The sequence below is a fragment of the Callospermophilus lateralis genome, chromosome 17, assembly GCF_048772815.1.
Source record: "Callospermophilus lateralis isolate mCalLat2 chromosome 17, mCalLat2.hap1, whole genome shotgun sequence".
Lineage (NCBI taxonomy): Eukaryota > Metazoa > Chordata > Mammalia > Rodentia > Sciuridae > Callospermophilus > Callospermophilus lateralis.
The window spans coordinates 74,726,145-74,752,175 of NC_135321.1; the positions used below are offsets into that span (position 1 = coordinate 74,726,145).

The following is a 26,031-nucleotide window of genomic DNA, read 5'->3' on the forward strand; positions in this document are numbered from 1 at the left end:
GGGTTTATTTCAGGGATGGAAGAATGGTTTACCAAATACCAAGCAATATAATCCAAAAACTTGTTTAAAATCTGGGAGCCCTATCTGTATAAGGTTGTGCCTGGATTCTTTATTATGGGTTCCTTATTCTGCTCCATTTGTCTCTCCCTCTGCTGACATCCTAGATTTTCACTAATGCAGCAAAATAACAAATCCTGAGATCTGACAAAGTGATCCCTCTCAATTTTATTCTTCCTTTGCTTATATAGTTTTTAGAATAATTTTATCTATGTCTACCAAAACTCTTGCAGGGATTTTGATAAGAATTATGTTAAACTCCTGCATCGGTTTGAAAGTTCTACTTTATAATATTGAGTCTTCCAATCCATGAACATGGTACATTTCTCTGTTTCTTTGGATCTTTGATTTTTCTTCTCAGCACTTTGTACTTTGCAGCATACACATCTCATGCATGTTTTTTTGAGATTTATGCCCTAGGAATTCCTTTGTTTTCTTCCTTTCTTTTTCTCTTTAGTGATTATAAGATATATTGCATTTTAATTTCAACTTCCATGTGTTCATTGCTGAAATATAAAAATATGACCGATTTTTATATGTTGATCTCATATCTTGAAACCTTGCTTATTCATTCTAGGAGTATTTAGTGTGTTTTGTCTGTTTTTGTAGATACCTTGGCTTGTTCTAGGTAGACCATCTTCATATCATCTGCAAGCAGGGACAATTTCATTTCTTTCTTTCTGGTTTCTGTGCCTTTCATTTTCTTTCCTTTCCTACTAGGCTGGCTAGAACTTAGACTACTTAGCTGAAGAGAAGTGGTGACAGGAGAGATTTTTGTCTCTTTCCAGATCTTAGAGGAACACAGTCTGATATTATTTGTGGGATTTTGCAGGTGCTACTTATGAAGTTGAGGAGTATCCACTCCACTCCTAGTTTCCCAAGAGTTTTATCATAAATAGGTTTTGTCAATTGCTTTTACTTTGTGATTGATATGATATTGGGATTTTTCTTATTTAGCCTAAGAATGTTTGTGTTAGTATTTATGAGGGATGTTAATCTCTAGTCTTTTTTAAAAAATGTACTTGTGTGACTTAGCACTTGTTTCACAAAATGCATTAGTGAGTACCCATACCTCTTCCATTTTCTGTCAACGATTGTACAGAATTGATGCTAATTATACTTTTGGTATGATTTTTATTTTTATTTATTTTTTTGGTGAAACACTCTATATGCCTTGAGATTTCTACTTTTTAAGGAAGTTTATAAATTATTAATTCCATTTTATTAATTATAGGAAGTTATAGGAATGCTATTTTGTTGGCTTATTTCATATGAGGAGAAATGTGGTAAATTTTGCCTTTCAATAAATTAGTCTGTTGCATCTAAGCTGTGAAATGTATGTAAGAGTTGTTTACAGAACTATTTTAGTCTCCTCTTCATGTCTGCAAGGGAATATTATTTTTCATTATTGATATTAGTGATTTCTCTTTCTCTGCCCTTTTGAAAATCCATCAATTTATTTATATTTAAAAAAACATTTTTTAAAAAATTTAACATCTCCCCTGGTTTTATTTATTTAGTACCAGGGATTGAACCTAAGGGCACTTAACCACTGAGCCACATGCCCAGCCTTTTTGATTTTTTATTTTGAGACAGGGTCTCATTGGTTGCTTACAGCCTCACTGAGTTGCTGAGGCTGACTTTGAACCTGTGATTTTCCTGCCTTAGCCTCCCAGGCCTCTGGGATTACAGGCTTGCACTTCTGTTCCCTTTATTGCACCCTTCCTTCTGCTTGTTTTGAATATATTTGGCTCTTCTTTTTCTAGTTTCTTGAAGCGAGAGTTTAGATTATTGCTTTGAGAATTTTTCTTTCTTTTACCTGAGCTTTTTTTTTTTTTTCCTTTTCTGAGCTTCTTAAAATTTTTCTTTTGAATCAAGAAGCAAGATTCATGCAGGGTCTCCATTCAACTGATATGGAAGTAAAAAGTTTGCATGCGCGCATATACTGTGTAAATTTGTAGAATTTTCGTGGTCATTAAAAATAAAATCCCAGCTATTTAACACCATACCCGCAGGTGGAGGCCAACCCTTTCCAGATGAGCACACTGGTATGCAGAGATTGAACTCTTTATTAATCAAGAGAGAAGTGAAGGCAAGACCACACCATGCCCCCCACTGCAGAACCCCGACCTGTGCTGGCCTTCCCAAGGGCAGGGGAAGAGACTGTCCAAAATGAATCCTCTGGGATCCATCCAGCCTCCCTAAAACCAACCCATCATGAGCCATAGCAGAGAGACGTAGGGAGTAGCAAGATTGGCAACTGTGAAGGATCCCTCCTTCTTCCTTCCTGTCCTGTTGCCTCTCTGCTGTGCCCCCTGCAGAAAGGTGAGCCGGTGTCTTCCAGGGAGGTTGCCGTCTCCAAAGCTCTGTAATAAGTCATGCCGCAGTCCGGCTGCAGCAAAATAAGCGGGGGGTGACGAGCAACTTGTGTACATTGATACAGCAGGAGTGGGAGCCGTTGATTGTAGGACAGGAGGGGTATATATACATTCCACACAGCTTATCGTAATTGACATAAACTCGATACAGCAGTCAACCAATCAGGAATCTCCACACTTAAGGGCTCGCTGGCGTTACTTCTCAAACCACTCCCTCTGGCAAAATGCCAGGCGCCATCTTGACTTGTTTACAGACCCTAACAAAGTCAAAAGCCTCCAACCGGGCAAGGCATCCCAATGGGTTTCAAGTAGCCAGGATCAAACCACACCTGTCACTTACCAGCCACGCAAGTCCTGGCAAATGGCTTCAGTTTTCTCCTCCCAAGAACAGGATGCTATTTCACTGATCTCCTGGGATCGTTCCGAGGAGCAAGTCACTGTACTTAAGCTGGTTGAACAGCACCCGGCCCATGTAGGCACCAGATCAGCCTTTACTGGCATTTGCTCTTATTGCCCCATCAAAACTTTAGTCCTTGCTGCTTAAAAACCCACAGCCTTTGATGTTGCAGGAGTGAGGAAATTGGCAATTAACCATTTTCATTGATCTCCACCCTCTCTCTCCACCCCTACCACCAAGTAGACCAGTTGGTGGCCAGGAAAAAAGCAAAGTTACTCGGAAACATTGCAGACACTTGTTCAAAACCCCAGGGGCTCAGCAGCAATACACCAAACCAGTTTCAGCAGCCTACAGACAGGTTTGCACATAACTGCTCTACTCACTGCACGCTGTTGGACGGATGAATAAACACCACGGGGCATTTTTGTTGGATCACACAGTTTACCTCTTGTGTGAACAGTGTGTAAATGCAGAACATTGCTCCAGTGGTCCAGCCCCCACCACCCTTCCCAGGTATGGCACTCACAGAACCAGGGTGAATTGGATTCGTGCGACCTAAAGCACCGGAGCTGCTGCTGAATGAGTGAAACGTAAGCTTCACGGCAAGCCCTCCAGTGAGTCGAATCCGCTTCCACCCACTGGTGTGTCTCCAAACTCTTTCTCTGCTTGCTTTCAGAAGGAAGGGCTCTTACACAAAAGCACGCACATGTGCAAGCACATCGGATCCCACCCTCCTCCTCAAGTTCTCAGTTCCCTTTCTGTCTGCTCCCACTTCATCTGAAAACCCCGACATCCTGCCTGTTTTAAGCCCTCCTCCTCATGCCAGAAGAAGTTAGTTATATTTCCCACGTCTTAAAATGATGTTGCTGTGAGCAAAGTCTGAGCCGACCGGAGTCCTCCAAGGATGTAATACAGACCACAAGCATCAGTTTGTAGGGATCCAGCATCGCTGAGTAAAAATGCAGTCAGGTGGCTGCTTGCTGTAATAATATGGACCATGTTTGCTCCTTTTCTTTAATATGATGGTTAAGCATCATGTTTCCCAAACGGGATCACTGGGAAGGCACTGGGGCAGGGCAGGGAGAGGAGAGGTGGGAACATGATGATGTGACCATCGCTGGCTCTCCTACTATGGGCCATGTGGGCTTTGAGTTCCCCTTTCTAAGCCGTGTTTTCTCATTTGCAAACCACAGCAAAGCTTCACAGAAAAGCGTCTGTGGCAACCCCAGGCAGGGCCCGGCACATACACAGCAGGTGCTTGGTGGGTGTTCCTTCCCTCTCTGCCCCCAACAGATCTGGGCCTTTCCCCAAGTATGTTTCTATGTTTAAACGAGCTACTGTTTCCTATGCTTTTGAGATCCATCCAGAAAATCATTGCCTGTACCAATGTGTCAAAGTGTTTCCCCTATTCCAAAAACGTAAGGAAAAAAAAAAACCCTCAATAACCTTAGCCGTGGGGAAATGCAAATCAAAGAGATACTACCTCACCCCAGTTAGAGTGGCTATTATTTTTTTTTTGAACAAATAAAGAAAAATATAAATTCTGGAGAGATGTGGACACTAGACACATTTGGTGGGAATGTAAATTAGGGAGGCCATTATGGAGAGCAGCATGAAGGTTCATCCAAACACTAAAAATATATCTAGCATATGATCCAGCTAGCCTACTTCTGGGTACGCATCCAAGGGAAATGCAAGCAGCGTATCCAAGAGATATCTGCAGGCCCGTGTTTATTTTAGCACTATTCACAACAGCTCAAACATGGAATCCACCTCGGTGCCCATCAACTCATGAATGGACAAAGAAAAGTTGGCACGTGTTATAGTTTGGTTCTGGAATGTTCCCCAAAGACTCCTGTGTCAAAGGCTTGGTTCCCAGCTTGTGCCACCACTGGGAGGCGGTGGAAGCTTCAGGAGGAGGGGCCTAATTGCAGGGGGTGTCCTTGATGGGTACATCTTTTCCCCTCCTACACCTCCCTCACTGTCTCCTTTTGCTCCCTGGCTGCCTTGGAGTGAGCACTCTGTCCCACCATGTTCTCCTACCTGTGATGTTCTACCTTGCCCGAGGCTAAAGCAAAGGGGTTCAGCGATCATGGACGGAAAGTTCTGAGCCAAAATAAATCTTTCATCCATAAGTTGATTTTCTCGGGTACTTTGTCACAGTGAGGAAAGGCTGACCTCAGCAGCACGTGTGCACAATAGAATATTATTCAGCCACAAAGAAGAATGAAATCCTGTCATTTGTCACAAAATGGGCAGAAGTGGAGAGCATTATGTTAAGTGACATAAGTCAGACACAGAAAGATAAGTGCTGCATGTCCTCTCCTGTGGAAACCAAAAAGAGTCAAACTGAAAGTGGGATGGTGATTACTAGGAAGTGGGAAGGGTCTGAACGTGGGTGGCGTGGAAACAGGGTGTTTGGGTTTGATTTGTGTTAAATATAGACATGTATGGAGATATCACAATTAACTCCACAAATATGTACTAGTAATACTTGATAATAAAAGTCATAATAAAGAGCTGAACCAGCCAATTTTCCCATTTATCACGAGGATTTCATTTTATGTAGTTATTATACATTGAAGTGTCACAATTCAAATGAAAATAGCGATCGCGGATGGGCGGAAGACCAGTTGTCAAAATTTGGGGGTTATTTTTAATGTAAAATGCTTGCCTCGCCTGGGTTCTTCTGAGCTGAATTTCATTTTGCTTAGAGAGCATTCCATTCTGCTGTCCAGTGGTTAGAAAAGAAAACAGTGATCATGGATTCAAAAGATGGCGGATTCCCGTTCTATCATTTGGTCAGAGAAGGGGTTGGATGGGGGGAGGGTTTCATCTGGAAAAGAGTTGAATCATGAAGGGTCATTAACACTTCGTGCGTGAGCCTGGCCTGCTGTGCACATGGACTTTGACCTAACTCCAGCGCTGCCTGGGCAAGATGTAGCCCAGGAAAGAGGGTAGCAGAGCCCAGCCACCCAGGAGACCACAAGGGGCCTCCGGCTGCTCCCTCTGCCCTATCCCCTACTGTGACCCCACTGTGGCTGGCAGGAGTGGGGAAAGGACCACAAGATGTGTAAGGTGAGGAGACAGTCCAGGCGGTGACCCCTCAATTGTGAAGACTGCCTTCTTCTGACACAGATCTCCAGGTGGCCTCTCCATGGGTGTCTGCCCTTGGTGACCACCAGGGAACTCAGGTAGGGCCTCTAGCAGACACAGGGGAGGCCACTGTTCTCTGAACTGGCCTGGTCTTCAGGTCTCCACAGAGCCCTTGAGGCAGAGCTGCTGTGCTGGGTGGAGACTCTCTTGGTGACAGAGCACAGATAAACAGGCACAGACAATGACAGGAGAAAAGCCTCATCGTGAAAACTCTGCAACATCAAGTTTCACATAAAAACAGCTCCCCCCTGCACCCTGTTGTGTAGGCACGTGTGCACATATTGATCAATGTAGGATAACATTCTTCACTTTAGATTGTCTTTAAGGTCATATGCCTACATGATAAAACAACTCAAACCATAAAGCAACAAATAAAAGTCATTCGCCCCACACCACCTAACCCTACTCTTCAAAATGTGAGCAGTCTTCCAGAAATCTCCTATACAGACTCATAGAATCTTTTTTTTTTTTTTTTTTTTTTTGAACCAGGGATTGAACCCAGGGACACGTTACCACTGAGCCACATCCCCAGCCATTTTTAAAATATTTTATTTAGAGACAGGGTATTGCTGAGTTGCTTGGGCCTTGCTAAGTTGCAGAAAGCTGGCTTTGAACGTGCAATCCTCCTGCCTCGGCCTCCCAAGCCGCTGGGATTACAGGCGTGCACCACTGTGCCTGGCTCAAAGAATAATTCTTAACAATTTCAATGAAATGCAATTCATCCCCTGCAGCTCATTATTTAAAATGCACAATTCAATGGATTTTAGGAGATTCATAGAGTGACGCAACCATCACCACAGTTGATTTCTGACCATTTTCATCAGCCTCCCAAGGAGCCCTGCTCCCTAGTAGGGCTACTTCCCCTCTCCACCCACTCACCTCCCAGCCAGAGCCAAACATCAATCTAATCTCCATCTCTACATATTTGCTTCTTCTAGACATTTCACATACTCCCTCCTTTGAGGGTTCCGCATTCACAGATTCAAATAGTTTCAGATTAAATCTATTTTTTAAAATATTTTAGAATATTTTGAAAATATTTTAAAAATAGTTCAGTCTAAACTGAGCACGCAGACTTTTTTCTTATTCCCCAAACAGTAACAACTATTTTCATAGCATTTACATTGTCTTAGGTGTTATAAGTAATCTAGAGATGATTTACGTCTATGGGAGGAGGTGTGCATGCTATCTGCAAATAGCACAGCATTTTATATGAGGATTTCAACACTTGCAGACTTTGGTGTCTGGAGTGGATCCTGGAACAAATCTCCCGTGGACACAAGGGATGGCTGTAAATGAAATCATCTTCTATGATGGATTTACACACATGTCAACAGACATGGGATCATACCTCGCTTCCTCTTTCCCTTGATAGACTATCTCAATGATCTTATCACGAGAGCACATACAGATCTATCTCATGGATTAAAATACCTACAGAGATCCTCAGCTCCTACTGACAGATGATCAGATTGTCCGGGCCTCGTGGGCAATGCTGTAATTAAATGTGTCTTGCTGGATTCTTTTAGGTGAAAACATGAGAAATCCCTACAGTGAAATAGCTGATGAGATGGTATTCAGAGTCGAAGCTGCGATGGTTATTCCACAATCACCCTACAGAAAGGTGCCACACGGTGTAGTCACACCAGGAGGCAGAGACAGTGCCCACAGGGAAGGCCAGGAGTCTAGGAGGAAATGAAAAGTCAGAGAGGCATGTGAAAATAAATGTAGGTGAGGATTGGCAATGCGGCGCCCCGCCTGCCATTCCCCTCTAGGGTTGGGGGTGATGGGCAGCACAGTGGACCTGCAGAACAGCGGAGAGGAAAACGGAGGAGGGGAGGGCCTCCTCCCACTGGCTGTCAAAGACTCGTCACCTAAGGCAGCAGACCCTGTGGCCAGTGAGCATCTTTGTGGACCTTCCTGATGAGGGTCTGGGTGCTTGTTTCCAACAACAAATGCATCGTTTCGACACCGACTGATTCTCCAATTCTGCAACGCCGACTGAGTGTGCCCGCATCTATTCTGACACGGACTCCTTGGGATTAGCAAAGGTCACAGGTTAAGGGGTCGATCCCACAAGACTGCCCCTTCTGCGGACCATGACGCACACTTCTGCCCACAGGACGGCTCATTTGGGGATTCCCACGAGTCCCCCTTAGGTTCCATAACTTGCCAGGGTGACTAACAGAACTCAGGAGCACTTTTTGCTTATCAGAATAACGGTGCATTGTAATGTGTCTATTACAGAGGACACTGTTCCTCGTGGGCCATCTCCGTGGAGAGCTGCAGAGGGAGGGGCGTGGCGCACCCCCACTGCCTCGGACCCCGTTGCTGCTCACCCACTTGGGAGTCTCTGAACCCCACTGTGGGGGTTTGCATGGAGGAGGTCTCCCTACTTAGGCATGGTCGGCCACGTGACTGGTGGTTGGTGACAGCTGCCTCCACCCCGCTCCCCTCTCTGGAGATCCAGGGTCAGTGCTGAAACTCCGGTCCAAATCAACTTTCTCTGGCCACCTCCATTCTAAAACTCACAGGGCCCAGGCCGGTCAGTCGTCTCATCAGATCAGCGAGTGTCCCCAGGATTCAGAGCTCTGCCACAGGAACCCCAAAGGCCAAATATTTATTCCTTAATATACCCCAGAGTCCTGGTGTGTATCTTCCTTGAGGGGTCAGATGCATTCCCAACCTCTCCTGCACACACACCCCGCACACTCCACAATCATCCACACACCACACTCACCACACCATATACAACACACACACATCACACACACCACACCACACATCACACACGTACACACACCATGCATACCACACATACATAATATACACATACACAGACACACACCACCTTTCACACGTGCACACACCATGTACTATACATGTACCACACACTCATGCTAAGAACGTACGTACACATAGCATACACCTATCACATATACTTGCAGACCATATACATACACACACCTCACATCACAGACAAAACACACACACCACACATACATTCACATCCCTTACACACCGCACACATATGCACATATCACATACACACTCATTATGTTTCTAAATGTTGGAAACATAAATTGTGAAATTCAGAAGGGACCGTTCCTGGAGTCTTGATGGCTCCTAGCTGACTTCCAGGATGGAAGCAGCGGGGTGTGGGGGGGGGGGGAGTAGGAGCATGATGATGGGGATGAGCTGGGTGGTCACTCAGCTCTGGGTGACACCTCTGTCACTGCGTGAACACTTCTCCTTGAAGGACTTTAGCAGTGAGTCAAAGACTTCCTTTGGGTCCAGACAAGGTCACTGTACAAAAGGCGAAGCTTCTTTCTGCAAATCCACACCAGGGTCGATATTTTAAACCTATTGCATGTAGAGCAATCCAACAGAGAGGAAGCAGCTTTGGCTTGTCTGTCACCTTGCAGACAGAGTGACCACAGGCCTGAGTCACCCACATTACTCAGGGCTCCTTTCCAACACCATAGCCCTACCTGTGAAAAGGTTTTTCCTTTTTCTGGGGCCACCATATCATAAGTTGGGGCTCCCCAAAGAAATAGAACCAAGAAGAGATGTACACACACACACACACACACACACACAGAGAGAGACAGAGAGAGAGAGAGAGAGAGAGAGAGAGAGATCTACCATGAGGGACTGGCTCACACAATTATGGAAGCTGACAAATCCAAAATCCATAGAGCTGATGCCCCAGCTCAATTCTGAGGCCGTCTACACCATTGTAGAAGCAGTCTGAAGATGGACTCTAACAAGGGAGAGTGTTGGCCTTTTGTCTTCAAAAAAGATCCATTCAGGCCTTCAACAGATTGGACAAGGGCCACCCACACTGAGGAGGGCCATCAGCTTTACTCAGTTTACAGATTCAAATGTCCATTTCATCCAAAATCACCTTCACAGACATGCTCAGAATAATGCTTGACTAAATATCTGGGCACCTCATGGCCCAGTCAAGTTGATACATAACATCAACCATCTCACCCACCAAATGGCTTTATGGAAAGTGGAAAAGCCTTTATTCTCTTCCAATGAGCACTGAGTGATTAACCAGACTGCCTGCACGTTTTCACCTATGGGTACTACACCACACCTATTGGCACACCCTGTCTGACTCAATTATTTCATCCAGGGTTGCAGAATGAGGATTTCCTAATTCCCCCATATTCCTTCTCACACCGATAAACCGGTATCCCTCCGTTAAATTGCTTTTCTCACCGACCAGGGATGCAGAAGGGGAGACTTTCATTCAACTGAATTGTAGGGAGAAATATTCTCCCCAGAGAAGTAGTGGGAGAAGCGCCTCTCCAGGGGCTACAGGGGCACAGCATGCCCTATTGTCAGGCACCAATGTCTGGGTCTTAAAGTCCAGGGATAAAATGAGGCTCTTGATTACCAGAGGCCTGTGTGGGGGAGAGCTTCTCCAAACTAGGCATCTTTGGGGAAAAGAAACTTAATTGAAAGAGGAGTTTTAGGGACCCCTTAGTGAGATGCTATGGGCCAAATCCCTGTATCTTTCTTATGGAAATCTTCAGTGAAGAATCAAGAGTCCCACTTTATCCTCAGGACTGCTGGAGTCCATTCAAGACTGGTTTTGGAGGCCTCAGTAAAGCTCATGACTGCCCACCATGATTTTCTCTGTGAATGAAGACATGGGTGCTGGTCACAATTCAGCCAGCACCTCAGCAGTGAATTTGACGTAGTGGGAAGTAACTCAATACACTTGTTAATGAACTGATGGACCGTTTTTGTGTGCTGTAGATTTAGTGGCTAGGCTGTTCTATTGTTACCAGATATGGCAAAGGTCCATGAAACATATTCCCTCCTCTCCTTTCCTTGACTTGATGCTGTAGGAGTCAAACAAATGGAAACACATTTGGTCCCACTTGCACACTTGCAGTTGGAGTCAGAAATTGCTTTTTTTCAGTACTCTGAAAGCAAATTGGTGAGCAAATTTGGTAGGCTAGGCAAATTAGACGGTGTGAAAGCACTGAGCTGGTCTCCCAGCTCAGGGGCCCACTTTACCAGTGAGTCCTCGGTCCGCAGAGCCCTGCAGCCTTGCCTGGGCAGGGTTCATGTCCCCGAGGGCTTGCATTTCTCACCAGGCACAGAACGAGGAGAGGTGCTGGCCAACTTCTACTCTGTTGCCCTAACCTGCCAAATGCACCCCTAAGAATCATATGCTCCCTGTTCCAAGGGAAGGATGCATCATCGGGCTCAGCCTCAGGAGGTAAGAGGGCAAACGAGAAAAGGTCCCCGGAGCGCTTTACTCCAAGACCCTAAACTCTCTCTAGGGGCTCAACTCTGCCCAGGAATTTACAGTCTTGATTTGAATAACAGCTCTTTGGTTCCAGGCCTTTGTGTCTCCCCCTCTCCCTCCTCCCCAAAGCTTCTAGGATTGTTTCCCTATTCAAGCCATTGAAGTCTCTGTTGTTTGCTTTTAACGGACAATTTGGCCATTCCCTGCCGGGGCTCCTTTCTGTTTAAAGACTTCACAGGGATGACTTCAGTTCTCCACGCACAGGGAGAAGATCCTGGCGCGCAGCTGGGGGTACAGCATGGCTGCTTTGGGGGGAGATGGGGGGCTTCAGCTGTCATCCTCCTGCCGATCTATTTGCTGGACCAAGGGTGGACCAAGGGTGGGCGCGGCGCCGGAACCGCAGCCAGGAGCGCGTTTGCCAGAGGAGCTGGGTTCTCGAGGGGTCGGAGGGCGGAGACCCCCCCCCCCCAACCCAGGCACCGGAGGGGAGGAGGGCAGGGAAGGAAGAAGTCCAAAAGAAAATCCTGCGGGTCGCCAGAGGCTCACCTACAAGTTCAAGCCTGCGGACAGTCCATTTCAGATGGAAATGGTGACCATCAGGACAATGATGACCACATTACCAATAATAGCAATAACCATATTTATAGTAGAATAATCGGCGCCGCATCAGTCCGAACCCTCGCTCTCAGCTCCCGCCCGACAGGGGCCGGTCCCCGCCCGCAGATCCACTGGGACAATCTGTCCCCGCTGGGTCCCGGGCGCCTGTGGAACTCGCGGGAGGGACGCAGGTGTGGGGACCGGTCCGGGCCCAGGACCTGGGGGTCCGCGGCGCCCCCCGAGGACTGAGGAATGGGGCAGGAGGGCGTCCAGACCGGGTGACGAGCCCCTGCTCAGGTACCAGGGGCCCGACTGCGGGGGCCGGCGCCCCTTGGAGGCCAGCGGGCGGGAGGGGCGGGCGGGGACACGCGGGGGGAGGGCTCTGCAGGGGCCCCGCCCCCGCGGGCCGCTGGAAAAGTTTGTGCTGGGACTCGCTGGAGCAGAGGCTGAGCCAGCCGGATCCGGGGACGGGCGACAGCGACCCGGCCCTGGGCGAGTTTGCAGGACGAGCTCAAGGAAACGCCGGGCAGGAGCGACCCGACCCCCTAAACCGGCGTCTGAGCGGAGGAAGGGGCGCCTGGGTCGCCGCCGCACCCACCCGCCAGGATGCCGGTGGGCCAGTGCCCCTTCCAGACGGAGGTGAGCGGACGGTCCTGGTCCTGGGGACTCGTGGACGCGGAGCCCGGGTGGGGTGGCCTGGGGGATCCCTTGGGACCACACTGGGGACAAAGTCCCAGCCGGTCCTGGGTGCCGCGGTGACCTGGACGCTGAGTTCACTCACCGCCAGAGCGCTCCACATCAGCACCCCGCCTCCCAGGCCATCCACCCAAGTGACCGAGCCAGGAAGGGGCAGGGGGGCAATTCCTTTTGAACTACCCTTGGACAGGTTTTTTTTTTTTAAAAAAAAAAAAAAAAAAGCTGATCTGGTGTGTGTTTGGAGGGGCGGAGGTGGGATAAACTGAATGAAAAACTCAAGCGGCTTGAAGTTCCTTTATTATTTTCCTTGGACAATTAAAAATGTTAGGTGCCCCCCTCAAAGGAAGACCCTGAGGACCATGAGGGTTGGGCTTCTTCGCCTGGAAAAATCATTATTTTAGGTTACCGTTAGTGGGTTACAACATTCCAGTTTTCCTAACATATCTCTGACAAGTCAATTAAGGCTCTCAAGATGGGAGCTGGAAGTCCAAGTCCCCTCAACACAATAACCAGGTTCTCCGCAGGAGATGGGCACTGTTAGATTCATAATTGAGGTGCAGCCTAGGAAGAGACCAGTCTCACAACGGTCTCTGTCTCAATCTTTCTTTCTGGTTGCCTCTGTCTCTCTCTTTCTGGCTTTGGACACTCCCAATGGCATATTTCCTTGTGGTGTTTTCATATTTAGATGTAAGAGAGGGACTCCTTGTTGGATTTTTAAAGGGAACACACTTTGATTTGAACTTTGCAGAAAAGAAAAGGCAGCAACATGAACACAGGATTCTTCCATCCTGTACCTAGTGTCCCTGGCCAGAACTCGGAGACTTCCAGAATTAGGTTGCTTTCTAAAATCTGAACAGTAAAATTATCCGATGTTTTATATAATCACGTGGGTGTGATTTAATTTTTTTTCAATATTCTTTTATTCTTTTCTTCATAGATGCAAATCTTGCAGGCAGGGTTAAGGAAACTATAATTCCTAGAAAGTACAGGGGAGGCTGTTGTTCTGCTCCTCAATGACCAGGGCTGGTTTTTATATGAGTGGGTAGATGGCGGGTGTGGGGGGGGATGTATGTATGCACATGCTCTGTTTGAGCCTTGGAAGTGTCCAGATTTTAATTGATACAGAGCTCAATGTTCAGAGGAATCATTGTGTTGCCATAGAAGAACTACACATTGGGTGTTTTAAATCCACAAACCAACAAATGTTCACATTGGCCCTACTAAAGTCATTCCTGTTTTCTGACGCCAGAGATCTACCCTTCAAAGCCAGCCCTTTAGGGCCACCGCCTAAGATGCAAGAAGAGAATGAAGTCAAAACCAGTTTGGAGCTTTGAAAAGGCCATTTTCCTTATAACAGTTGTGAATTTTTTAAGTTCAGGACAGTCCTAATTTTCTACCATATTTGGATGCTAGAAACTCTCATTTCCTGTAGGAGAAGTTTTACGTATAGTCTTAGTGACCTGATTCCTCAAAATTCAGAGACTGGATTTCCCTCTTTCTGGAAATCATGACGCTGAATTATTTCCGTGGTATCTCTTCCATCTTCCTCAATATCTACAGTATATTTATATTCTCAATAATGAGAATTTGAGCTCATCCCAATCTGGAAAAATTGGGGGTTTCCCTATTGTACAACACTTTTTTTTTTCTGCCAAAGCCTGGAGATAACCTCTCAGCAAACTGTTCACAGAGCCAGCTGGAACTGTGGTGCTGCGGGTTGCCCATGCCCCTCCAGTCTTCACATCTGGCTTTATAAGTCCTCTTTTATCACTTTTGGAACCATTTATATTATTCCTGTGTCTTGCATTTTCAGTTCAATTAATTACCTTTTTACAGAAGACTTTGGGAGATAATGTTTTGAGGAAAAATAGTTTCAATTAATAATACATTTCATCTGTTCCTTTTATCACAGCTCCTGGGCATAAAGTCTCCTGTTTTCTGGTTGGTTTGTTTGTTTGTTGTTTTTGCGTTCTATTTTTGAGGAATGGAAGCTGCTTCAATGCAACAAGGCAATAGGCCTGTTAGGTGAAAATATTTTGGGGTCTGGAGTGTGACATCCAGTGGGTGGGTTTTGTCCTGTCAGCAAGCATGCTGCTGGTATGGTCAAGCACAGTGTCCTAGAGTCAGGTCCTCAGCCAGCTTTTTGGTCTTGAACATTCTTCTCCATTTTCCTGGCTTCAGAATTTTCTAAATATTTCAGTAAAGTCCCCAGAGTGTCATTCCAATATTTTGCCAGTACAGTAGCTAGGCAATTCGGCTGTAAAGCATACTGGGAAAATTCTTATCACCTCCTAGTAAAAGGACATGTGGCAAGGTGACGGCCTTCCAAAGAGCTTATCCCTGATGGCGTGCATGGGAACCAGATGACAAGGACATCCAGCCCAGCCAGACTCTATGACCTAGGGCAAGTGGCCCCTCCCCCAACTTTCGTTTCCTATTGTGCACACTCAAGACAGCAAACGGTACTGTGGGTCTAGCCTTGGCACAGAATGGACCACAGGTGGACTTCTTGGGCAGGACGCCTCTTGTGTGAATTTGCCTTTGGCTTCCTCACCGAGCCTGTTTCCACACATCTGCATTCATTTTGTGGAAATCTTAGCAGTGATCCAATCCCGTGCTCTTGAGAACAAGACAAGAAACTGTTTGAAAAGATTGGTTAGAAAGCAAAAGGGAGCAGATTCAATTGCCTCCCCTGGACCAGTCTGGAAGCCTAGGAGGATGTTCACAGGGTGCCTGTGTGGGGCCAGTACCCGAGGTTCCTTGGACACAGTCCCCCCTGTCCAGGGTTCCATGGACTCTGCCCAGATTCGTAATAGCACCCCAGCCTGCTTTGCTAAAGATCGGTCTAAAGAGAAACCACCAGAAGCAGGAATCTCCACCAGGAAAGTGAATTCAACTCCATGCTTTGAAGAAGAAAAGTGGGAAAAGATGCCAAACCTTTACCTGGTGTGACTGTAGCGGTTGGTATCTCCCAGAGAGCTTCATTAGAGGGCCTAGATCAAAGCGCCAGGCACGTGAGACCGTGTGTAAAGCTTGCATTTTTCCATGAACTATCTGGAGGCCGCGTGAGGTCACCCAAGAAAACCAGAGCAAGGGAAAAGACTCATTAGCAAAGGAATTTCGCTGGAGCCGTGAAAAGGCCAGCTCATTATTTCCTTTCTGAATTCTTTAAAATGAAAAGAAAAAGGGAAATTCTTGCTTTTCAAGAAATGTTGCTCATTGGCAAATCTTGGGTGCTTCAATTCAGTTTGGGGGACAAAGTGGTGGACTTTCCCAGGAGAATATTCCTTTTAAAAACATAGCATCCTGCATGTGACCAGGGAAATGTCTTCCTATCTCATTGTGCTTTCCTTTTATGTGTGTGTGTGGGGGGGGAGGCGTGCTAGACTTTGTAGAAATATTAGCCTTCTTCTTTTTTCCTTTCCCTTCTTTTTATAGTTTGTTTATTTTTCAAACTGACATGTGGAGAAAGTGAATGGCTAGAGTAGAAAGCACATCTGGAATCCATCTGGCCCCCTCTCCCAGGCTCACCCCCCTCCAGGGGATGCTCCTTTGGGAGTGGGGGAAGGCAGCCACGGTTAACATTGGTGGGGTCTAACTTGGGGTCATCCGCCGTGGATCATCTTCTAGAAGGTGTCTTATTTCTTCTGGGCAAAAGAGTGAACATGTTGGTGTTTAAAATGCCTTGAGGTCAGCCGGTGATCCCAGGTCCATGAGGCCAAAGGGCAAGCTGTTAGGAAACAGAGTCCTCTCCAGGGGGAGTCAGGGCTGAGCAGAGGCTCTCCTTACGTAGGCAGTGACTGCAAATGCAGACAGGGGCAGGCGGGAGGAGAGCAGACACAGACCATGAAATACCTAAGTCCCTGGAGGAGCAGGGAGGGAGCAGGAGTGAGGGGCTGCCGGGGTGGTCAGAGAGGGTTGGTTGGGGCAGGTAGGTTTAGGGTCAGGGTCAGGGTCAGGGTTAGGGAGTGTTCTGTGCTGGGGAACTTCAGGCAGGACTCTGCGGAGGGGTGTGGTTGGCTGGAGACCCTGCGGCTCGTCTGTACTTCTGCAATGGGCCACCGCTTTCCGATTCTGCACAGAACTCGTCTGCCCCGTAGTCTCATTTCTCAGCACTAGGCTGCCTTTTTAAGTGTTTGGGTGGAAATTAAACAGCAACCAACATGTCGCTGCCAGCTCTGGACAATTAGCCTCTAAATTAAAACAAAACGTGAGACTTCGTTCTCTGTCGGTTCTGCCCTGGAGATGAAGGCCAACCTGGCTTCCCGTCCTGGTTCTGTTTTGCAGGATGGGGGTGGGGACAGGCTGCTGTCCGTGCTAACATCCAGGAAGCCCAGCACCCTAGAGAAATCACAGACTAGACTGAGTAGAGGGTGACTTGTCTGTTCACGTGGTGGATGAGAGCAGTCGGGACTGGCCGCATCCCCCGGCATGATTCCCACGAGCATCCTGGTGAGAGAAATGTGTCGCACACCTTCATGTCCTGTGGGGATCATTTATGTGAGGGGCAGAAACAGGTGAAACTCACCACAGGATGACAAGCCCAAGAGTGGTCACACGGGAGGCTGTAGTGACCAGGAGGGGCACTAGGTAGCCTGAGGGGCTGGGTCTCACCTGGGGCTGTTCTGGGTGCTGATCTCATGGTATTTAGATTGTATCTGTGTGGGGGCACAGACTGACTACCCAGCGCTCCAACAGTGGGAGTACCGAGCTGAGCTTGCTGGGGACAAAGCTGTCGTCTGACAACCTTGAGGTTTGTGGCTAGCACCCTCTAAGAGTAATGGGAAGAACTTGCTCATGATATGCTTTTGACCATTCGCAACAATGTTTAGGCAGAGCCAAAATCAATATGGCCTTTTGGCTTTTAGCCCAGCACTTAACTCTCAGGATGGGGCTAGCTTTGTAATGCTGATAATCCAGAGAAAATAAGCTTTTTAGATTCCATAGAGAGACTGATATCTTCCAGTTATGCAAATGCAGAGAATCGTATTTCACAAAAGACATCCTGCAAAAATATACTCTGTGAGTGATGAATGTTTAATTAAGGGAAATGATAAATCTAGCGTTGATGGGAAAGCGTGCTCACCCTCGGGAGTCCTGCTCTTCTTGATGGGTCTCTGTCACATCTTCCACTAGTTTTACCGTGGTCATTTGATGGCTGGCTGCTCGTCTTTATTGTTTTCCTGTTTTTCCGTTGTTCTGTGCAGTCTTACCCAGGGGAAGGGAGAGGAAAGATGTGAGCTTGCATAGCGTTGCTGTTGTTCTATCTCCAGATTTGGCCATTTTAAAGGAACTCGTTTCCCTCCCCCCCCCCACACTTCAAGGCAAAATCCAAAGTGTACAACACTTTCAAGGGAGCATTGAGGTGTATAAAATGAGGTGTGGGGTTAATGTGGAGGAAACCGCAACACAGGAGACAAGAGGAGTTAGCTCAAAAACAGACTGAGTTATCAAGACCTACCCGCACTACCTGCACTGGTCCCCAGGCACCAGCATGAGAGCCAGGGTTTGTCTCAGTGTGTCATTTTCTGGGGCAGAAAACCCTGGTGGTGGTGCGGATGGCCCAGGGACATTGTGAGATGAACCTGGACACGGAGGTGTCTTGGACCGCAACTGGTAGCCTGGAGGGGAGGTGGGCGGGACATGGCAAGGTCCCTAGGATCCATTCAGCAGCAGCGTGGGGATGGCTTGGGCCCCGGATCCACAGGACACAGTGCCAGGGCCGTCCCCCTCACCATGCAGAGTGGGCAGTGTATCCTCCAGTCACTCTCTCAGGTAAAGAAACAACTAGACCAGCAGACATAAAGGGCACAGGCCTCTGCTGAGCACCTGATCGTGTACCAGATGCTGGGAAAGACACCGGGGTGTAAGGTCATCCAGGCAAAGCGTCCGTATGTTCATGGGTTTGAACTGCTCAGAAAATTTCAGCTGCTTATTATCATCTCTGCTCTTCGAAAGATTGCTGGCAATTTCTGAAAAGTGATATGCAGCCTCGGGTCAAGTTCACCAGGGTCAGAAAGTGCTACAGAACAGGTAGAATGTGACTTGGGGCTTGAAGGACAGACAAGATTTGAATAAAAATCAGGGTTGGGGGCTATGGGAAAGCTGCCCGCGGAGGGGCTCGGTCTGCCTCCAGGAGAGCCCCCAAGGTTCTGGCTGGCTGGGGAGCAGGGCTGGATGAGACAGCCAGAACCTTGGGGGCTGGTTAATGAGTGACATGGAGAGACCTGGGTAGGTGACCCCTCCTGTCCTTCATCGTCAGCCCAACTCCAGAGCTGGGCTCCTTTCCTTTCTGAAGTCAGAAGAGGGCTTTGGCCCACATATAAAGGCTTCTGCCAGCATGTGGCATTCAAGCTGACCTTGACCCAAGCCCTCTGTGATCCCTGACAGAGCTCATGGGGGGAGGGGCCCAGCAGTTCCAGGCAGAGCACCAACGTCAGCGCAGACAGCTGCGGCTTCCAGAACAACCAGCCCCTTCAGGCTTCAACACACTGGAGGAACCTCTGTGAAGAGGTCGTGAACCCTCTCTGCCCATCTGGGAAAATCTGACTTCCACCGTAATGTAGGAGGCGAGGGCTTGGACAGATTGTACGCTGGAGGGTCACTAGGGTGTGGAAGCATGTTAAAGCTACCTTGGCTTCTGAGCCCCACAAGGTAGCCTCAGTTCAAGCTCCTGCACCCTTCAAGGGACTGAGACCCTCTCAGGACCTGGATTCATACACAGGAAGGAACTTATGGTGAGTGAGACCTTCACATTACACTGGACCCCAAAATGCCGAGCCCCATATTGTTGCAGAGAGATCCAAGCTTCTCTGAACCAGATGTAAGGCTGCAGCTTCAACACCATGAGAGTAAAGCACCTTCACTGGATACGCATAATGGGCCATTTTCAATCAACCTCATTTGGTCTTCATTAGATATTTAAATATTCAAATAATTCGAATTAAAAATAAGTGAGTCTAGAAAGATGTCACGTGACCTCACGCGAATGCAAAAGCTAAAATGCTGATTTCATAGAAGCAGAGAGTAGAACAGTGACTACTACAGGCTGGGAAAGGGAGAGGGCAGGAGGAGGTTGGATCATGCGCACAGTTATAGTTGGATACAGAAATAAGTTCCAGTGTTCTATAGCACAGTAAATGTCTACAGCCTACAAACTATTCAATACATATTTTATAAAGAACAAAAAGAGAGGAATTCAAAACTCCCCAACACAGAAAAAATGACAAATTCTTAAGGAGAAGGAGATGCCATTTACCCTGATTAGATCATGGCATGTTGTCTACATGGGGGATAGAATCATCACACTGTACCCCATACAATGTACAATTATTATGAGTCAATTACAACTTTAAAAAAATAATAATTCTACTGAAAGCAATTTCTGCTTTGACAGTTGGGTCTGCATCATGGTCACTACACAGAATGCCAATCAAGATGACCACTGGTCAGGATTCAGTGGAGGAAGTATTAAAATTCAGAACCCCTCAAGGGCCCGTGCCTGGATTTGTTGCCTGGGTGACCCCACAGTGCTCTCAGATATGCGGTTTCTTCTGGCTCACGAGCAGTGATTGAGTTTTGCTTAACATCAGGCCTCTGGTTTTGTTTTTTTCCTTGAGGTGCTGGGGATGGAACAGAGGGCCTCAAGCATGCTCCGTGCACCCCCTAGCACTGAGCTACACCCCCAGCCCAGGCTTCTGCGTGAACACCTCAAAGCCTGCATGGCCCCTCTGAATTGTCCTTCTTCCTTTAATCTCAGCACCAGCCCAGGTTGGCAGGTTTGGGCTCCTTCCTCACCAAGCTTTGAACTCAGGTGCACAGCGGCTGCCTGGTCCATACCCTGCTTCAGCTGTTCTTCCTGTGGTGACAGCATGGTGGTCAGGCCTCAGGACTCTCTGCCAGGCACACCCAGTCCCCTCCAGACCCCAGGGCAAGCTTTCCAAGGAAACATCAGTGCTTCCCACGATGTCACTCCAAGTCTCACCCGAGAGGTCTTGAAAACTGAGCAGGCATCATTCTGGATTCCCTCCTGTGGGCCCTTGTGTGTGTGTGGGTGTGTGCATTTGGTTGGTTGGTTTTTTTTGTTGTTGTTGTCTTTGTTTTTGTGTTTCGTTGTTTTGTTTTGTTCTGAGAAAATCTTGAATCCCTCCAGGTACCTGGGGGAGATGGTTCCCCAGCTCCCACGTGGTAGAGAAAGACGGACAGGGTGGCATCTCCTGGTGCTTGGAGGTTTTCAAGTGGAACCTTTACTTGGGTCGGTAGGGTCACATGACCGCCCTTCACACCTTGGTGACTCCAGACCCCAGAGCGTTACAAACCCTCTGCAGCCCTGACCAGGCCAGCTGTCCCAGGGCTTCAGCGTTCTTCTCGCGGAGGCTCCTGAGGTGGTGACCCATCGCTTCATCCCGGGCCCTCTCCTTTCATCTCCTTGCAGGAGGCGGTGTGCGACATTCTTCCTGGAGTCCTGCCTGCACCCCTTCCCGAAGCCGCCGCCAGCCGCCGTCCTGCGGGGCTCTTGAAATGAACGTTCCCCGAGCGCCCCCTGGTGGATTGTGGAGGTAACCCTCTGTCGATGCCCAGCGATGGCAACCGTGCTCCCTCCGGGTCCCCCGCCGGCCTCGGGGAATGAGACTCTGCAGGTACATTACAACTACGTGGGGAAGCTGGAGGGCAGGCTGAAGGACCCCTCCGAGGGTGGCAGCACGCTCACCACCATCCTCTTCTTGGTCGTCTGCAGCTTCATCGTCTTGGAGAACCTGATGGTTTTGATTGCCATCTGGAAAAACCATAGATTTCACAACCGCATGTACTTTTTCATCGGCAACCTGGCTCTGTGCGACCTGCTGGCCGGCATAGCATACAAGGTCAACATTCTGATGTCGGGGAAGAAGACGTTCAGCCTGTCCCTGACGGTCTGGTTCATCAGGGAGGGCAGTATGTTTGTGGCCCTCGGGGCGTCCACCTGCAGTTTGCTGGCCATTGCCATAGAGCGGCACTTGACCATGATCAAGATGAGGCCCTACGATGCCAACAAGAAGCACCGGGTCTTCCTTCTGATCGGGATGTGCTGGCTCATTGCCTTCTCGCTGGGCGCTTTGCCCATCCTGGGCTGGAACTGCCTGCAGAACCTCCCCGACTGCTCCACCATCCTTCCCCTCTACTCCAAGAAGTACATCGCCTTCTGCATCAGCATCTTCATCGCCATCCTGGTGACCATCGTCATCCTGTACGCACGCATCTACTTCCTGGTCAAGTCCAGCAGCCGCAAGGTGGCCAATCACAACAACTCGGAGCGGTCCATGGCCCTGCTGCGAACGGTGGTGATTGTGGTGAGTGTGTTCATCGCCTGCTGGTCGCCCCTCTTCATCCTCTTCCTCATAGATGTGGCCTGCAGGGCCAAGGAGTGCTCCATCCTGTTCAAGGACCAGTGGTTCATCATGCTGGCGGTCCTCAACTCCGCCATGAACCCCGTCATCTACACGCTGGCCAGCAAGGAGATGAGGCGCGCCTTTTTCCGTCTGGTCTGCAACTGCCTGCTCAGGGGCAAGGGGGCCCGCGCCTCGCCCATGCAGCCGGCTCTGGACCCCAGCAGAAGCAAATCCAGCACCAGCAACAATAGCAGCCACTCCCCAAAGATCAAGGATGACCTGCCCCACGCAGCCGCCACATCCTGCATCATTGACAGAAACAGAGCACTTCAGAACGGGATCCTCTGCAAGTGACATCTCCTCGCACCCAGCTCTGCAGCCAAGCTCTTATTTATTGCATGTGTCGCTTCCGTGGGGACCCTTAAAGAGCTGAGACTCGGGAGGTCTACTTGATGTTGCCTGATAACCTGCCCAGGCCGTCTCCTGAGGAGGGGACCCAAGGAATCACCAAACCATTTCAATAGACAGCGTGCTTTGTCTGTTTCGGGCACCAAACTATGAAGCTGCTGACGTCATCCACGGCCTTCTACTGAACTCTGAATGCCGCGTGCCATTGTTCACAAAGAGGGCAGGTCGGGGGCTACCCGATGCACAGGGTGTTTCTCAGCGTGCCTCTGGATGACGTTTTCATAACTCCACACTACACTGCACGGGTGCTTGTATATCTGTCCCTTTCTGTGTTGCATGGAATTCACATTCCAGGCGTTTGCCACGTGGTGCCGACATAAAGTCTCAGTACCCCGCGCAGTTAGGAAACCAGTCCTGCAAATATGTTCTGACTGCAGCACCAGGTACAAGGACATGGGTGTGAATTAGGTGGGCCTCTTTAGGTTGCTATGAAGTCTCATGGTAAGAAAAATGTTAAGGCCTAAATTCTCCAAATAAGGCTTGTCCAAGGCCAGCCCCAGATGTGTGGGTCTGACCCTGACTAGCCCTGTGTCCCTCTGTCACGTGTTCCTGGAGAGCTTTAAGCACATCCAAAAGTGAGAGAGCACTTAATTTGCGGGGAGGTGGACTTGTGCAAATCGCAGCCAGGATCTCCCAAGAGCCTGTGCTCCCCAACCAACCAAAGAAACAGCTCATGAGGGAGGGCAAGGGTTTTCCCTCCATCCTGGGTGGCCTCACCAAGTCACGGGGGATTGTGGTCTGCTTCATGTAATGGGGGAGTTTCCATTGGAAGGAGAGGGTTAGAAGACAGAACCCTGGTTCTAGGTCAAGTTTGGATTCTGCACTGGAAAAGTACAGAGTCATCTCCCAGGGCTGTCACCTACGAGTAGCTGGGACCGTCAGCAAAATCACAGCTTCCTGAAAGCAGACACTGATCCCGACTATTAGAGCAGCTTAATTGTCAGGTTAGAAAATGTAATCTGACAACTTATTCAGGCTTCAGAGAGATGCATTATAATACCTACAGGATACTGTAATTTTATTTTTCAACACAAGTTGAACCTATATCACTGTGTTTACCTTTTAAAAGAATTACTAAGAAGCATCCTTGTTCATGTTCTTCCCCAAGGATCTTACATACAGTATACACAGAAGGAAAATGAGTTTGTGTGTAGGGCTGGCATAGATACACACACTCTGTGCTCTTTGTAAAAACAAAAATCAAAAGCCACCTTCAGAAGGCTTCTCGCTCGGAGTAACTTCACATCAGCGCCCCCTACTGTTTTTTTTCTTTTTTAGGGTTAGTGAGAATTTTGCCTTATTAATACCTAAAAGAGCAATCTCAACTCATGAATGACTCTCTGTTAGAGAAATTCTTCCTGGCAAGTTGCTCTTATCAAGGAAGCCTTCCGTGGGTCCTGGGTAACCTGTACGTACTGACCAAAGACCTTCCTCGTTTTTGTTCCTGTTGAGATATTGGTAAGGAAATGCTCCACGAGGCCTGTACTGTTGCCGACTCTACATCACTGAAAAGTAGCTTATTTGGTTATCAAATAGCATGAGAAAAGCCAGGGCATTTCTAGGAAAGCTTTATTGAAGGTTCTGGATTAAGAACAAGAACAATAGAAATGTATAAGGGAGACAAAATGCATTTTCACATAGGAAATGAAATTATTTGATCTGTCAGAATGTGGAGTTGCTTTGGGGTCCTTGGGTCTCTCTGTCAGTATGCTGTGTCTTACGGTCACACTTTGGTCCATAACCGTGACTTCTCTAGTATCTGCGCAGGTCAGCTTTCATTCATCGACCCTCTTTGGGGGCCACGTCCGTCACTCCCTCCAAGAGGCACTATACAGGCTTCTTGGAGATGATGTAAAACTTTTAAGCCATCTGAATTTAAAAATACACTAAGAAAGTAATTATGCTCATTTGATATACGCAAAAACCAACCACCTTCAATATCCATATGCACATTCCTAACAAGCTAACCAACTTCCTCACTAGAAGTTGAGTGTGTCAAAGTCGTAGCCCTGAAGTTTGGAAATAGGGTGATCTTATATGCCACAGAGAACCTGTGTTAGATCTCCTTGCAGCTAGTAACCTTTACTATTTCCTATGTATGTTTGTTAAAACAAATAAATAAATAAATAAATAAAACCAAAAGGCCGCGTGTAAACCAGTTTTGGGGAGTCCGTGTGGCGGGATTGTTTTCTTGTTTTCACCGGGGCCACCCCTCGGGGTGTGCGGGGATTGGGCTGCTGCTCATTGGTACCTGTGCTTCTCAGCAACTTGGGGATACACAACACTTAGAACCCCAGATCACCTCTCCCCCCAGACTTGCCCATTCTCGTTCTTCATTGAAGCGTTGGTGGACCGGATGCTGTGCGCACCAATTCTGGCAGATTCTTCTGGGTTGAGGCAGCGTGACAGGGGGCTCTTTGGATGGGAAGGAGATTGTAAGACCCATTGCAATAAAGACCGGCCCAGAGAGATGGGAAGTTGGGTTCTGCTCCATTGGCTATTATTTAAGCAAAGGCAGTGGGTAGTTCAGAATCTCCACTACAAATGGTAAGGCTCAGCCTCTCCCTTCTGTCCCATGGGAAGAGAAGCTGGTACTGAACCTAAGTGTTCTGGTGGTGAAGCTTGTCACAACTTACAATGTAGTGCCCCACACAACTAAGGACTGGAGCCCTTGGGCTCATCTATCCTCCTTCAGTTCTGTCCAAGGCAGATTAGGCTCTAAATTGCAAAATTAACAGAAACCTCCTAGAATGGCTTCTGCCTAGCCACCGTTTTTCCTTCCCGGGGGAATGACTGAGAGTACTACTTTCTAGGGGGAAAAAGAAGTTCCAAGTTGCCCTCCTCTCTTTTATGAGGCAGTACAAGATCCATCATCCAAATGAAAGAGACTTTTCTCAATAGCCTTTATTGCCAGCGGACTTACATTGATAGTCATTGAAACAATGAACTATTTTTAAAAATGGTTGTTTCGCTCAACCCTTCAGCCATAGTGACTCTGCGCTGGTTACAAGCCTTTCACAGAAATGTAACAAGGTGCATTTTATAGAAAACGTCTAATTACATTGGCAGTTCCATGCTTTTAAATTGTATCTACAAGTGCAAAACCTCGACGCCCAAAAGTTTTTAGTATCTAAGTCAAATATTCAAAGGGGTTGCTGCGTAATCAGAAATGCACATACCACTATCCCAATAAGAAAGGCACGTTTTCTGATAACCAATTATAACGAGAAGTGCAGCACTGCCTGAATTAGGTGTGTCACCTTGCACTCTGGGGTCATAGTGATGATACCCAGGCTGCTGCGCCATATCCTACGCCTGGCAAGCCCAGAAGCACAGGCAAGCGACAGACGCGTGCGTGGTGATGGAGTCTAACTGGAAACCGCATCGTTTCCTGAAGAAGTTAATTGGATTCCTTGAAGGTGAGGAGGGAACCTAAGACAATTATCGTTGCCTGTTAATTGTCAGATCTCCAAAACAGCCAATTAACCTAGGCTTTATGGTTTTTTCAGAGAAGAAAGATTAGAAAACTTTTAGTTTTGTATTTCTGCTCCTCAGGGATGTTGGAGAAGCCAATTCCTTTCCAAACTCAGAGCAGGAAGGGCAAATTGGCCACACAACCAGACAGTAATATCTTTTTGCTTC

The 26,031-nt window shown here is 47.9% G+C and overlaps 1 protein-coding gene across 2 annotated transcripts; it reads left to right on the forward strand.

Annotated features, from left to right (window-relative positions):
- Positions 1-12,317: 12,317 nt before the first annotated feature.
- On the forward strand, positions 12,318-24,531 carry S1pr3 (sphingosine-1-phosphate receptor 3). 2 transcript variants are annotated; one of them, XM_076836742.1, is made up of 3 exons: positions 12,318-12,496; positions 20,988-21,192; positions 21,291-24,531. In XM_076836742.1, exons 2-3 carry the CDS (start codon positions 21,179-21,181, stop codon positions 22,273-22,275), a joined length of 999 nt encoding a protein of 332 aa, XP_076692857.1. In that variant the 5' UTR covers positions 12,318-12,496; positions 20,988-21,178; the 3' UTR covers positions 22,276-24,531. The 2 variants fall into 2 exon arrangements, with proteins under 2 accessions (XP_076692857.1, XP_076692856.1); XM_076836741.1 differs by having other exon boundaries at positions 20,988-24,531.
- The last annotated feature ends 1,500 nt before the right edge of the window (positions 24,532-26,031 follow it).